The sequence below is a fragment of the Protopterus annectens genome, chromosome 2.part2 (assembly GCF_019279795.1).
Source record: "Protopterus annectens isolate FY-2018-M chromosome 2.part2, PAN1.0, whole genome shotgun sequence".
In the NCBI taxonomy this organism is placed as follows: domain Eukaryota; kingdom Metazoa; phylum Chordata; order Ceratodontiformes; family Protopteridae; genus Protopterus; species Protopterus annectens.
The window spans coordinates 95,931,653-95,945,233 of record NC_056730.1 but is presented as its reverse complement, the minus strand read 5'-3'; the positions used below and the strand labels follow the sequence as shown (position 1 = coordinate 95,945,233).

The 13,581-nt window shown below is 42.1% G+C and overlaps 1 protein-coding gene across 1 annotated transcript in view; it reads left to right on the top strand.

Moving 5' to 3' along the window:
• The first annotated feature begins 258 nt into the window (after nt 1-258).
• The window catches only part of LOC122795551 (elongin-A-like), a 1,176,755-nt gene continuing 1,163,432 nt past the window's right edge, over nt 259-13,581 (top strand). Inside the window, exon 1 of the mRNA XM_044063776.1 lies at nt 259-373. Within this exon, the coding sequence (XP_043919711.1) occupies nt 290-373 (84 nt within the window). The 5' untranslated portion in view covers nt 259-289. The remainder of the gene's footprint in view (nt 374-13,581) is intronic.

Below are 13,581 nucleotides of genomic sequence, written 5' to 3'. Positions count from 1 at the left end.
AGAGAGAAAGAAATGTGTGTGAGCGTGCCATACGTGCATTATAAAATACGCAAGTACTGTTATTAGAAAGAAATGTATTTATTTTCTTTCTAAGGGGACACTTAACTGCTCATTTCACAATCATGTTAAACTTTTACAGCAGTTAAACCTACATATACACACACCCCTAAGCAGGTGAAGAATCTTCCGCTCCTTATAAAAAGCGTAATAATGGCGACCATAGCGTCTGGACGGTGGGGCTGGCTAGAAGGGAAAGTCTTGGTGTTCAGTGAGACCACGGTCTGCAGTAATGGCCCAAAATGGTCCTAACAACGTGATTGATAAGGTCTTAGAGATGAAATCTCGTCTCGGAGACTGTGAGGATCCCAAAAAGGTAGTTTTACAGTTGTTCCTAGTTTTCTGTCCATCCCATTACTTACGCTGTGTAATCTTACCTTAACATCATGTCATTAAATAGGAGGGAAAAGCAAAAAACAAACACTTACAGTTGTCGCCACATTTTAAACTGGTTATGTTGTAAAATATTTACAGATACAAATTCTCGTATAAAACCTGCCGTCAGTTAATGAAATTGGTATTCCTGTATGTTTGTAGTTCGTACTGCTTGGTGGTCTTTGCATTTTTCTGTTTTAATTAATGTATCTAAAATGCGCTCCTCTTTCCAACATAAGTAATGTAGAGTTGGTCACACACTCCCGAGAAACGTTAAGGTAGTTTTTACTAGGTTTGTTATATACGACACCTTGTGATGGCGAGGGTATTATTCAACTGTACCACATTGTTTGGAACGCTTCTCATTTTTTCAATCTTAGAAATGTCATGGTCCACATTATTCCACGGAAAGGGTCTTTCACATATTCATTGCTAAGGTTGTTTGACTGCTATAATCGCGTGAATTCATCAAAGGGATGCTCTGTACGCATGAAGTAAAATAGTGCAACCATTGTGTAGAGTTCCCAAGTTGGAAGTTAAGCATTTCAAATTTGGCTCTCTTGTTCTACGTTGTGAAGGTGGAATGTTGAGTGCTGTCGTATTGGCGGTTATTCATGCTGACCCAAAATAGTAAGCTAAGCGCCCCTCTCCCACCCCGCATACAAAACTACTCCCTTTTGGTCTACTCAGTAAGATAACTGATGCATCTTTTGCACAGATGTATAGTATACAGTTTAAAAGACTCGTTTGCTTTGTATTGGGAGGTGTTTCACATTCAAATGAAATGGCCCTTGGATGCACCACGGTTGAGTTGCACGACTGCTTTTTTTTTTCTTTGCCCTAAAAACACTTGACATGTTTTGATGTTTCATGTTGTCTCGCATTTCATTTTTCCTAGCTGCCATTGATATGTAGTGAAAGTTGCCCCAAACTGTCCCTGGAAACACTTCACTAGTTTAGTTTCTTGAGGTTTACAGCAGCGTTTGTTTATTCTTCGGTCAACTTCGATTTGATAATCATGCTTGCATTTGAATTTGAAACCCTGTCGTATGTTTTCTTGGTGCACCAGTGTCCTTGTCTCCTACTGCTTTCTTTTTATGTAATAGCCTGATGGCATTACTTGAATTCTGGTAAACTATGGACTGGATACTTGGACTGGATACTTGATTGAAGGCAAGTCCACAGGGAAAAGGCATTTTTTTTTCATAGGATTGTAGGAGGTTCATAGGAGGTTACAAGGCTATTGGCCCTGAGGCCCTTATAAGCCAGCCAAAGAGTTTAGCCCATGGTTAGACAAATCAACACCCGATGCCCCTGTTCAGCAGGGACATGGGTGGAATCCCAGGGGTATATTTTCTGTATCCTATCCAGTTATCCTTGTGCTTACAAAGGGATAAAGAGGTACTCTGCTTGATGTGGAGAGGGAGTCTATCCCATAGATAGGGAGTCCCTGGGACACAAATCTGTCCTGCCAACAAGTCTTGTTGATGTCACAGACCCGGTTGAGGTCGTGCGTGCGAGTTCCTCAAGTGGAACTTGACTTGCAGATATGCAGCAGTCCCATATGCCAGAGAGGTCACCTCTGAGGAGTCTGTATGAAACTGAGTAGAGGGATAGGGTTTTTAGCCTATGTATGGTAAGTGTTTGAGGCCGTGGATTCTCCTGGTGAGAAACCTCTGTGGTCTCTCCAGCTGCTGCATGTCCTTTGTGAGGTACATGCCGAAAGGGGAATTGTACTCTATAATGGGCCTTATAAGGGAAGAATACAGGGATGTTATGACCTCCTTGTCCCTGTATGAGATATCCTTACATGAGGTGGGCATGTAGAAGGCTTTCCCTACAACGGAAGCAACATGATGGTCAAAAGTCGGGTTGCTATCAACCTGGGTGCCCAAATCCTTCACGACTGAGTGCTTTGGATGTTGTTATTAATGTGATAATTTGTGGAGATGTCACTCGCCCAAAGGGAATGATGATGCATTTTTTTGGTATTCAGCTTGAGGTCATGTTTCTGGCACCACTCATTTGTCTGAGTGAGACCCTCTTGGAGGATGTCCAAATCATTAGAGGAATTGATGACGGCACCCAGCTTGCAGTCATCTGCAAACGTGGTCTGCCATAGCCCACTGGTTTTGGCCTGTACCTCAGAAAAGTATATCCCAAATAACAGAGGCCCCAAGACCGAACCCTGGGGTATGCCGCTTGTTACAGGTCTACTGCTTGAGCTGGCTTCCCCTATTTTGACTATGTGAGTTCTATCAGTGAGCTAGTTTGCTACCCATGTGGTAACATTATGGATTGAAGCCTAGTTGAGAGAGAGCATCTATTCTGCCTGAGTGGGGAATAGTGTCAAAGGCTTTGGCCAGGTTAAGGTAGGCAGTGTGTACCATCTTCCCCTCATCCATGGCTTTGGTGACTGTCTCAAAGAAGTCAACCAAATTTAGGAGACATGACCTCCCCTTGATGAAGCCAAACTGTGTGGGATCAAGTGTTTGGAGGTTGCCAATGTCCTTGTTGATTAGGTCCATGATAATCCATTCCATGACCGTACAGATCAGGCTAGTTAGGCTGATGGGTCTATAATTGCCCAGAACGGTGGACATTCCACCTTTGTGTAAAGGGATGACATTGGCTGTTCTCCACTCAGCTGGGACAAAGCCAGTACTTAGGCTTTGGTTGAATAGGGTGCCTAGTGGTCCTGCAAGTTTCTGCCTGAGTTCACGTAGGATGCAGCCTGGGATGTTATCGGGTCCCATGGAGGTGGTATTTTTTGGCATTGAGAGAGCAGTGATTACCTGTTCCATAGATATGAGGGGAAAGGGGCGGGTACTGGGAATGTCCTGATTTACTGATGGTGGGACCGAGGGGTAAAGTTTTTGCTGAATCTGTCAGCCAACAATTTTGCTATATCTGTGGCATTTTTATATGTGGTGTCCTTGACCACCAGTTGTGAACAGATTTGGGGTGCTTCCTTTGAGGCTGCAGACATATGTGAAGAAGGCCTTATGATTGCCTCTAGTAGATGTTGCCAATTTGGACTCTAAGTTTGCTTTGGAGGATTTCACTAGTGCTCTTATTTGCTTGTTCAGGCTAAGGAGACATTGCTTCCAACTGGGCACCTGCTCCTCCTTGATTTTGGACAGCATTTTTTTCACTAGTGCTCTTATTTGCTTGTTCAGGCTAAGGAGACATTGCTTCCAACTGGACACCTGCTCCTCCTTGATCTTGGACAGCAATTTTGTCCTTTTGTTATAGAGTTTATTGCAGATGTCCACCACACAGATTTACTCTTCCTTGCAGAGGATGATTTAGTCCTGTCGGGTATGCTTGATTCCATACATCTATATAAATGTTCGTAGAGTGCTTTGGTGTAGTTTTGGATATTGGTGCCAGTACTACAGAGGGGGAGGGGATGTGAAGCGGTTTATACCATCCCTCAGGAGACTGTAATCAGCTTTGGAGAAGTTTTTATGTTTGAGCTAGAGGGGGGGTTGGGGGAGATGGTGACTACGAGAAAGTGTCCGCTTTGTGGCCGGATCTTACCAGGGAGGATGATACTATAGGAATTCTGCAGTGGTTACTCATGTTGGTTAATACCAAGTCCAAGATATTATCCCCCTTTGTGGAGGTATTGACTAGCTGTTCCAAGGCATTTGCATTGACGAAGTCAAGGAATCTCTGGGCATTTGTGCTGTGGCATAAGTAGTTATTCCAGTCTGTTTGGGAAGTTAATCACCCAGGATAATCTTGATAGATTCTAACAGGTCCAAGTAGGTGGATTGGGCATCTTGAGTTAGATTTGGGGGCCGGTAGCTAGCTATGATTTGAAAAGGGATCTTGTCAGTGGTTAACTGCACCTGGAGTGTCTCCTGTGTGTCATACTGTTTGACCAGCCTGGAGGTGTATATGTCTAATGTGTATTGAAACTCCACCTCCTTTGGCTTTACTAACCATAGTTTGTAGTCTGAATGTGTGATAGGATGAGTAACCAGGTAAGGCTGGGATGCTGTCCGCAGCTTTGAACCAAGTTTTTGTGACTGTACAGATTTCAGCATTTTCCAGGGTTAGGAATGCTTGCAATGAGTGCATTTTCATGTTTAGACTCCTAGCATTTGGCAGGATTACCTTTAATTTGTGTTTTCTTGAAATTTTTATGTTGGTAGTTTTAACCTAATCACTTTTCCTAAAAAAGACACTATAGGGGAGGCAAGAGCCTTTGCCAGAAGCTTGAAGCCCAGCTAAGACAGATGCAGGCCATCTCTGGCAAAGCATCGTGGTCTGTCAATCATATCTCTCCAGGCTGTCGGGTACTGGATCCCTCTGGAATGACACCAGAAACTAAGCCAATTGTTAGTCAATTATTTTCTGTTTGTACTGGGAAAAGCCAAAAGAAGAAGATTGAGGCATTATTCTGGGTGATGGCAGAATGCTGCTTAAGGCTAAGGACATACCTGCATGGGACACATAATCAGCAAGCTCAATCATGTCTCTCTTATAGTCCAGGGAGGTACTTCTCAAGTAATTCATGCCAACATGGACTATGACCGAGTCGTAACAGTACCGGTTGTTGAGAGACTTGAGTGCATGTGTGATATGGCGGATTCTGGCACCCGTCAGATAACTAACAGTGACGGTCTCCTTATCCAGCCTGGTGAGAGGCACATCTGTGTGTCTCGCAATGGAGTTGCCTATGACTAATATGTTGGTTTCATGGTGAAGCCTTAGTGGTTGTGAGGCAGAGGTGTGTGTGGACTATGCATGGTATGTGGTGTGCAGGGGTGTGGAGATTGTTTCTTGCTTCAGAGGTCTCCTTTGTTTGGGTATGTTTATTTGGAGGACCTCCACACATGTATGTGTGTGTTGTGTGGGTGGTGTTTGAGGTGTAGTGATTGTGTTGACAACCTTTTCAGTGGGGAGAGAGCTTGGACTCTAGGTTCCTAATGTAATTGCATCTCTCATAAATTGTGTTCCTAGGTGATAGTAGTAGATGGTTGTCCATGCACATGAGGCAGTTGCTGCACTGCCTCAGGATGCCCATATTATCCAGACTAGCAGGAGAAACTGTTCATTTGAGTTTCTTTCTTCTTTGGTGTGCTCTTAGAAAATATTAATATTTTGTTTGGAAACTCGTTCTGTGAGTGTTTGGGAAATTTTTGTTAAGTACTTTACTTTCCAGCTGAGGTGCTGAATGATCATTTCTGGAATGTATTATTGTAATATTGCAGTGGTGGACAAGACGTATGCAGACTTGTTTAATAGGGCTTGGGGCACAAGTCTGTATTTGGCATCTTTTTTGTTAGACTTTGGAATGAAAGCTCCTGTTATAATGTTACAGATTTTAGAAACCTTAATTTGTTTTGTTATTGGGGCAGAATAGTAACCTTTTTGATATTCTGTTCATTTCAGTAGTGTTTGTCTGAACTTCTGTGTACAAATGCTAAAATATTATATATGACATTCTTGTTCATTTTTGTCAGTCTTGCAGAATCATTTGTTCTTGCTTTCGGTAACTGCTTCTTTCAAGAATTCTACATCTTCCCTCTGCAAGCAGTGCTGAAGTGGAAGTTTGTGTCAGGTACATGCATCCTATCCAGAACAGGACATGACAATCAGACAGCTTCCAGAGCTTGAGAGCACCTTTTATCTACCTGAATTTTTAATCAGCTGGAGCACAGCTGAACAAAATCAACTTTGGGCGGGAAGTTCTTCAGAGCTTTCTTGCCAACTGAGTGAGCAAAGCTAGAGCCCTGAAAGAGGTAAATAGGTGTGAAAATCAAAGTCCTCACCCTGACATTAAAAACCTAACAAAAATAAGGGGGGGGGGGGAACTGAATGAAATCAATGTTTTGGGTGCCAAGCTCATCATAGCCATCTCGCCAACTGAGCAAGTAAGGCTTGAGTCATGAAAGATGTCAATTATAGGCAAGTAAAAATCAAAAATCCTCACATTGGCATCAAAAACATAATAAAGGGAGGGAGCAGCTACTGCTGCAGTAGCCTTAGCTATGTGAATAGACTACAGTAGGTTATACTCACTGAAAGAAGAAAGCATAAGGGTCCAGAAACCCTTGGATAATGGTCCTAGCAAAGACTGCTTTAGATTTTAAAAATGAGTGTAGTTTGCAGTGTTTTGTAAAGGTTTGCATAGAGGACCAAATAGCTGTTTCTAGAAGACTTGTAGAATCCACCCCTTTCCAAAAAGCCACAGATGACGCCAAGTCCCTGACAAAGAGCACTGATACTGCCTGGAATTGCTTCATCATAGTGGGTATAACAAAAAGTAATAGCTAGTGACAGCCTTTATAAGAAATGATTAACTGATTAGAGTTTCTGAAGGTTTTAGTTCTGTCAGGAAAGAGTACGGGGAGATGGATAACATGGGTCAGAGTAAACTCTACCACTTTAAGCATAAAAGAAGGATTAGGTCCAATGAAACCCTGTCTTTGTGGAAATGAGAGAAGGTTGACCCACCATAAGAGCTTGCAACTGTGACATAATTCTTGCTGAAGACAGAGTGATCAGCAAACTTTTTCACAATAAGGACCTCAAAGTAGCCTGATGTGATGCTTCAGTTGGAGAGTTATTTTTTCCAAAACAAAGTTGAAATCCCAAGGAAGAGACACCTGTTTTTTTAGAAAGCCTGGTGTGGAACACCCCTTTCAAATAACATTTTAACACTGAAGTGTGTTGAAAGGGGGGGAACGTATGGGTAGACATGCAGAAATGGATGACAAACCTTGGCAGAGAAGTAAGAAAAGTCAAGATAACTTGCGTATAGAACCAGATAAATACTAGCCATTAAATGATCCTGATTCTTGTCTTGACACCAGCTAGAAAATATTTTCCATTTGGTAGTATGATTTCCTAGTAGCAGGTTTCTTTGCCTTCTTTAACACCTGTTGCACATCCTTGGAAAATGGGTGCCTAAAATGTATTGAAACTCTTTTTGTGGTAGTTAATTGAAGTTGTTTCAAGTTGGAGTAAGTCAAGCATTTAGTCTCTTGTGAGTAGATCTAGTCAATGAGGAAAATTGTGATAATTGCCATTGATCATTTCCAAAAGAAAGGAAAACCATTGTTACAAAGGCTAGGAGTAGTCACCACATTCATCTGTGGCAAGTCCTACTGAATCTCCAGAATGACCCTGGATATCCTTTGAAAAAGGCATTCCTATTCAAGGTAATGACAATTTTGCCAGCTGTTTGTTCTAAATGGAGGTTAATAGATCTTTCTGTGGTGTTCTCACAGCTGGATCAATTTCTGGAGAGAGTTTCAATTTCTATTCAAGAGTGTCTGCCCTTGTCTTGCTCAGCTTGTCTGCCACAAAATTTTGCTCTGATAGAATGTGTGATGCCTGTAGAGTGAGATTGTTCTGAAATGGTTGTCTTTACCCACTTGTAATGATCTAGGAGATTTAATCACGATTGAGAGAGTTGAGAGCATTTATTCCTGCCAACATTTCTTACTTTTGTGTGTTTTTCCCTAGACACCGCTTCTTATTCAAAGTCTGAGGCATCTGTAGTTACAAATTGTGCTGGAGGTGGAATGTAAAATGGGAGACCTGGATTTAGATAAAACTGGTCTTTCAGTCAGAGTTCCATTTTTAAATACCCCAAAACAGAAACCTGAAATGTCAGGGGATGTTGCAGCCATACTCATTTTGGGTGCCATTATTTTTTTTTCTTATGGTGGAGTATGGGCAGAGGAGTCTTCAATACTGGATGCCATGAATTGTAGTATCCTGAGAAATGTCCTTGCTGAGGCATTGGACTGAGTGGAAAACCTCCAGAATAGATCTACATGAAAGTCTACCTTTTCCTGTCAAAGAAAACCTGTTTTGAACTAAGCTGTCTAGGACATCCCAGAAAAATAACCTCTGTGAGAAGACATTGAGCAAGACTTTTGTATTTTATTCTAAAACCCCAGTCTGTGAAGGAGCTCTGTCTCTCAAGTGAGAGAGATTCCTTGTTGTTTGAATGACTCTGCAGAGATAAGCAAATGATTTAAATAAGGAACATGTGAATATTTTGCAGAATGCTGTGAGTTGTCACAGGAGTAGGCATTCTGTACCCTTTCTTTCTTGAGAGCGACAAAAGTGGTGGTTCTTTGATTCTAGCGCTAAGGGATGTGTCTAAACCTCTGTCCTTGGCAGCAGAAAGGACTACACCAGAAGGACCAGAGGAAAAGATGAATGGTTTGAGGAATCGGAAATGAAACAGAGTCACCAGTTTGAGACAAGGCTGTTTGAAAATATTCTTTTTGTGGCTGTAAGAAGGAAGAACCGAGAACTGGGAGGTAAAACCCAAAATGATGCCTGAAGTCTAGGAAAGACTGTGACAGCAGTAACCTGTGAAACAAGTATCCACCAAAATGCACAGTGAAAAGCACTTTAAACACTTAACCCCTGCCCCCAAAACTTATTTAACACAAATGTTAGGAAGTACAAAAGTTGCACTTTATTGACTAAAAGTTGCATGGCAATCCAGAAAAAAAGTTGTGTGAAATTTATCTAAAGCTTGGAAAAAAAAAGTATATTTTCTATAATAAAAATGTGAAAACTCCCCCACTGAAGGGAATCCATTTGCTCAGCAATGGAGAACTGTTAGCTTGCAGTCAATCCCCTCCTTACTGGAGATGCACACTGTTGGCAGGAAAGCTGTAAAGGGCTTGGTCAGCCATTGTGTATTCAGAAGGCTACAAATTTGACTCACCTGTAGATGGGCGACTGCTGGTTCCTCAGAACATTCATGTTTTTCATTTGTTCCTCCTGGTGTAGTCTGCCAAACACCATGATCTGAGGTTTGACCGCATCCTCTGCAGTTGTAGTTGTGCCCTTGGTGGGCACAAGAGAACCACTTTGCTTGAGCAGATAACGCTTTGGGCCCATGGAAGGTGCTTTAAGATTTGGAAACTGGATAGTTGTTGTATCCTGTGTAGGATGTAATCCATATAGTTATTTAAGCCGTTGGTCAACCAGAGGTTTTTAAAGTCAAGGAAATAGAACAGAATCGTTTCCTTTCTAGATCAATTTGATGAATCACTGGCAAAAGTAACTAGAAAATGAATTGATTCAAATATGGATATTTGACAGCAAAAGGAGGAGAGTATGGAAAACAGATTTGAAAGGGTTAAGTACTGCGCATACAGTGGGTATATGTAGTAGGTTCAGTAGAGAAATTTTGTAAGAGGTATTATGAAGATGTAAACTGGTACAGAAGAAAAGGGAATTTAAGTTAGGATGAGGAAGTTAGCTTGCATAACCAGTGAGTTATTGAGTGATTTTTGGATCTAGAAGAAATATGTGGATAAGAACAAGGAATGGGAAAGATGTGAAAAAGTTGTAGGAATAAAGCTTAAAGTAGTAAGAAAAGCCAATCGAAGTAAAAAGAACATGCTTGAATGAATTACGAAGAAGCAAAGTGGAGCTTTTTTCTCCAATATATTGCTAAAATAAAGTTAACTTTTGGTGCTGGATAGCTTTTTTTTTTTTTTTTTTTTTTTTTTTTTTTTTTTTTAGTAGGAGAAGGTAGTCACCGAAGAGATCTTCTAAGTTGAGAAGAATTTTTGGTGGCATTGGAAGACAAGCTGGGGAGTAACTTGTGATATGGAAAAAAAATTGCTAGAGGGGTAATGTAAGAAGATGAAATAGTTAACAGGCAAAGCGGGTAGTTGATGTGAATAATGCCCAAAACAAAAGGGTTACCTACAATAATCAGTGTTGTAAGATCCACTAGATACCGGATTCTCTACTAAAGCTCACTAGACTGGTTGGCAGAAGATGTAATGGTATCCTTTAAGGGAGTGTCCAGAATGATCCGTAACACCATTATATTGGAAATTAATCGAAAACTTCTCAAGCAGCTCACCCTACTAGTCAGGCATGACCAAAGGGCAACTTCGGGTATACTCTCCAGTCCAGCTGGTGAACCTGGGTATCCTGAGGCAATGTTACAACTGCCTCATGTACACAGACAACCCTCTCCTCCTACCACAAAACCTTAACATATGCTAGAGATGCAATTATATAGCTAAATTGAAGGCTAAGCTCTCTCCTCCCAAGACTGGAACAGGCAGTCATGAGGAGAAGGTTAATACTTGCACCACACCTCCAGCCTCACAGACATACTAAACCAGCACTGGCAAAAAAATATACATAAATGCACAAAATCATACTCTGAGGCTCTAAATAAAAACCTGCAAAAGCATCACAGACCTCCAAAGCAGACACCCAAAAAACCTGCACCTCCTGTCACAAATCAGACAACACACAAAACACAAAATCAGTGTGCCACACAATCACAGCCCTTGCAAAATAACATACCTAACAATAGGTGACTCTATAGTCATGCACACTGATGTCCCACTCACTAGGCTGGACAAGGAGAAGGTTACTGTTAGCTGCCTGTTGGGAGCCAGAATCCGCTACATAACACAAGCACTCAGGTCACTCCAGAACAAGTACAAATATGACTATCCTTGTTTATGTTGGTGTGAAAGACCTGAGATGTACCTCACTGGACTACATGAAAAAAGACATGGAAGAGCTCTATGATCATGCAGCCCAGGCAGGTATGACCCTGACCTTGAGTAGCATCCTGCCCTCACCAAGAATGATACTGCAGTATAAAGAAAAAAAATGATCATTTTCAACAATTGGCTAAGCTTCTGGTATCATTCAAAGGGGATAGTGTCTGTCAGCCTGGGACGATATGCTCGACAAGCCTCGTTGCTTCGCAAGAGATGGCTTACACCTGTCACCCCTAGGCTTTTGAATACTGGCCAAAGCTCTTGCTGCCCCCATAGTGCCTTTTTAGGCAAGGCTCAAAAGTCAAACCCACCTCTGTAAACAGCACAAATAAAAAAATGAGGGTTATGCTACTCAACGCCAGGAGTTTAAATCTCAAAATGCACACGCTCAAAGCACTCCTCAGTATGGAGAACTTCGATATCTGTGCAGTAACTGAAACCTGGTTCAAGGCTCCACAGAGCACCCCAGCACTACCAGGCTACAACTCGTACCACACATTTCGGCCGCAGAACATGGACTGAAACACAAAAGGATGGGGTGTATCCATATTCATCAAGGATGCCTACACCTCCAGGTTAGTGGCGCATCATGATACCTCCGAGTTCATCCATGTGCAACTAACATCAGGCAAATCTGCATTGCAAATTGTGGCCTGCTACAGCTCACCCTCTGTGACCCAGGACCACCACTCTGCCTTTCTGGAGACAATGGAAAACGTGAAGGTCCTACTGAACACCCTAATATTGGGCGATTTTCTATTACCCTACCGTTAACTGGGAAAACTACTAAAGTACAAACTCCCAGGTGCAGCGCTTCCTGGAATTTATCAACTCAACTGCCCTGGATCGGCTGGTAAACTCCCCTACCATATTGGACCTGGTCATCACCAACATGGGTGACAGATGTCCCACACCGGAAGTCAACCCGTCACTGGTTAGATCAGACCATAAACTTATCACATCATGAGATGGGTTGCCAACTGGGTTACAGACAGAACTCGCACTGTAAGAATAGCGGGCTCCAGGTCTGATTCTAAACCAGTCACAAGTGGTGTCTGTTCGGCATATACTTCTTAGAAGTACAGGCAAACACAGGAGGACTATGGCTAACTAAGTTCGCCGATGACTGCAAACTGGGAGCCATAATTGACTCTCTGGCTGACACGGACATTCTCCAAAAGGGACTTATTGAGACTGACACCTGGTGTCAAAGTCATGGTCTCAAGCTAAATGTCAAAAAATGCATAGTCATCCCATTTGGGAAGAACAAAACACCCATGACTTATCACATAGGTGGCAGCCCCCTTAATACAGAAGAGATAATAAGAGATCTGGGGACCCAAGTAGATAGTAATTTCTCCTTTGACAATCATATTGCCAAAGTAGTTAGGAAATCCTCCTATGTGGCCCATCTAATTACTAAAGGGTTCACATCTAGAAATAGAGGTTATAGTGCCCCTCTACTCATCACTCATCAGACCCATCATAGAGTACAATGCCCCATTTGGGATGTACCTCACAAGACACTTCCAACAGCTGGAAAGACCACAAAAGTACCTCACCAAGAGGATTACTGGCCTCAAACATATGTCCTATGCAGCCCGACTGGAAAAACTCCGGCTGTACTCGGTGGCATATCGCTTACTCAGAGGTGATCTCTGCCTGACTTACAAAGCCATGTCCAACTCAGAATTGATGGACATGCTCCACCTAAAGAAATCCAAGTCACTGTGAGCCACTCGCTCTAGTGAGCTAAACCATGCCACAATAAATAGAACATGCTGGAGGGATAGATTCCTGTCACAGAGAATCCCCATGCTTTGGAACAAAATTCCTAACTACATTAGGCAGAGCCCCTCACTAACACTCAAGAGAAACCTTGACGAGTGGATGGGTAACAGAAAATGCACCCCTGGGATCACTTCATTGGCTCTTCTTCTTCACAGAGGCTCAGTTAATCAATGGGGTGGCGAAAGCTGACACTCTGGCAAAGCTTATAAATGCACTCTGGCAGACGGCCTAGTACCTACCTATGAATATGCTGCTTAAAGTTAATCAGAAATGGATTAGTGAATTGGTTAACAGCATAAGTGAATGGAGAGGAAAACTTGGGAGTAATTTTCCTATACTTTAATAAAGGCCATTCAGCACTGTTCCTCATAAGTTTATGGGAAGATTTGGAAAGTAAATGTAGAGTCATGCACAGAAAGATGGCTCAAAGTTAGTGTTTGTCGAGGAAATGGGAGTTTGTTTTGGCATTTTGGGGCTGTGAATTCCGTGGAGATTGAGGTGATTAGTGATGTATTCTTCAGCCAGGTTGCTGTTGTTTTAAAAGGTATGACCAGATGAACAGGCATATGAAAATCTTTTATTTACATATAATTTCATGATTGGGGTAAATATAGAGGTGAGTTTGAGGCTGGAATGAACAGAAAAGTACCAGCAGATTTACAGATTGGGTTGTGCAGAAAGCTAGTGGAGTAGTTATACCATAGTTAGTGTAGAGTTGTGCACTTAATCCCTCTCCCCTTTGCCCGTTGTTACCACTGTATTGATTCATTCATTCTCTGGCTTGGAGAAGGAAATGGTGTATCTTTGGTCAAAAGAAAATGTTAAATTAGTC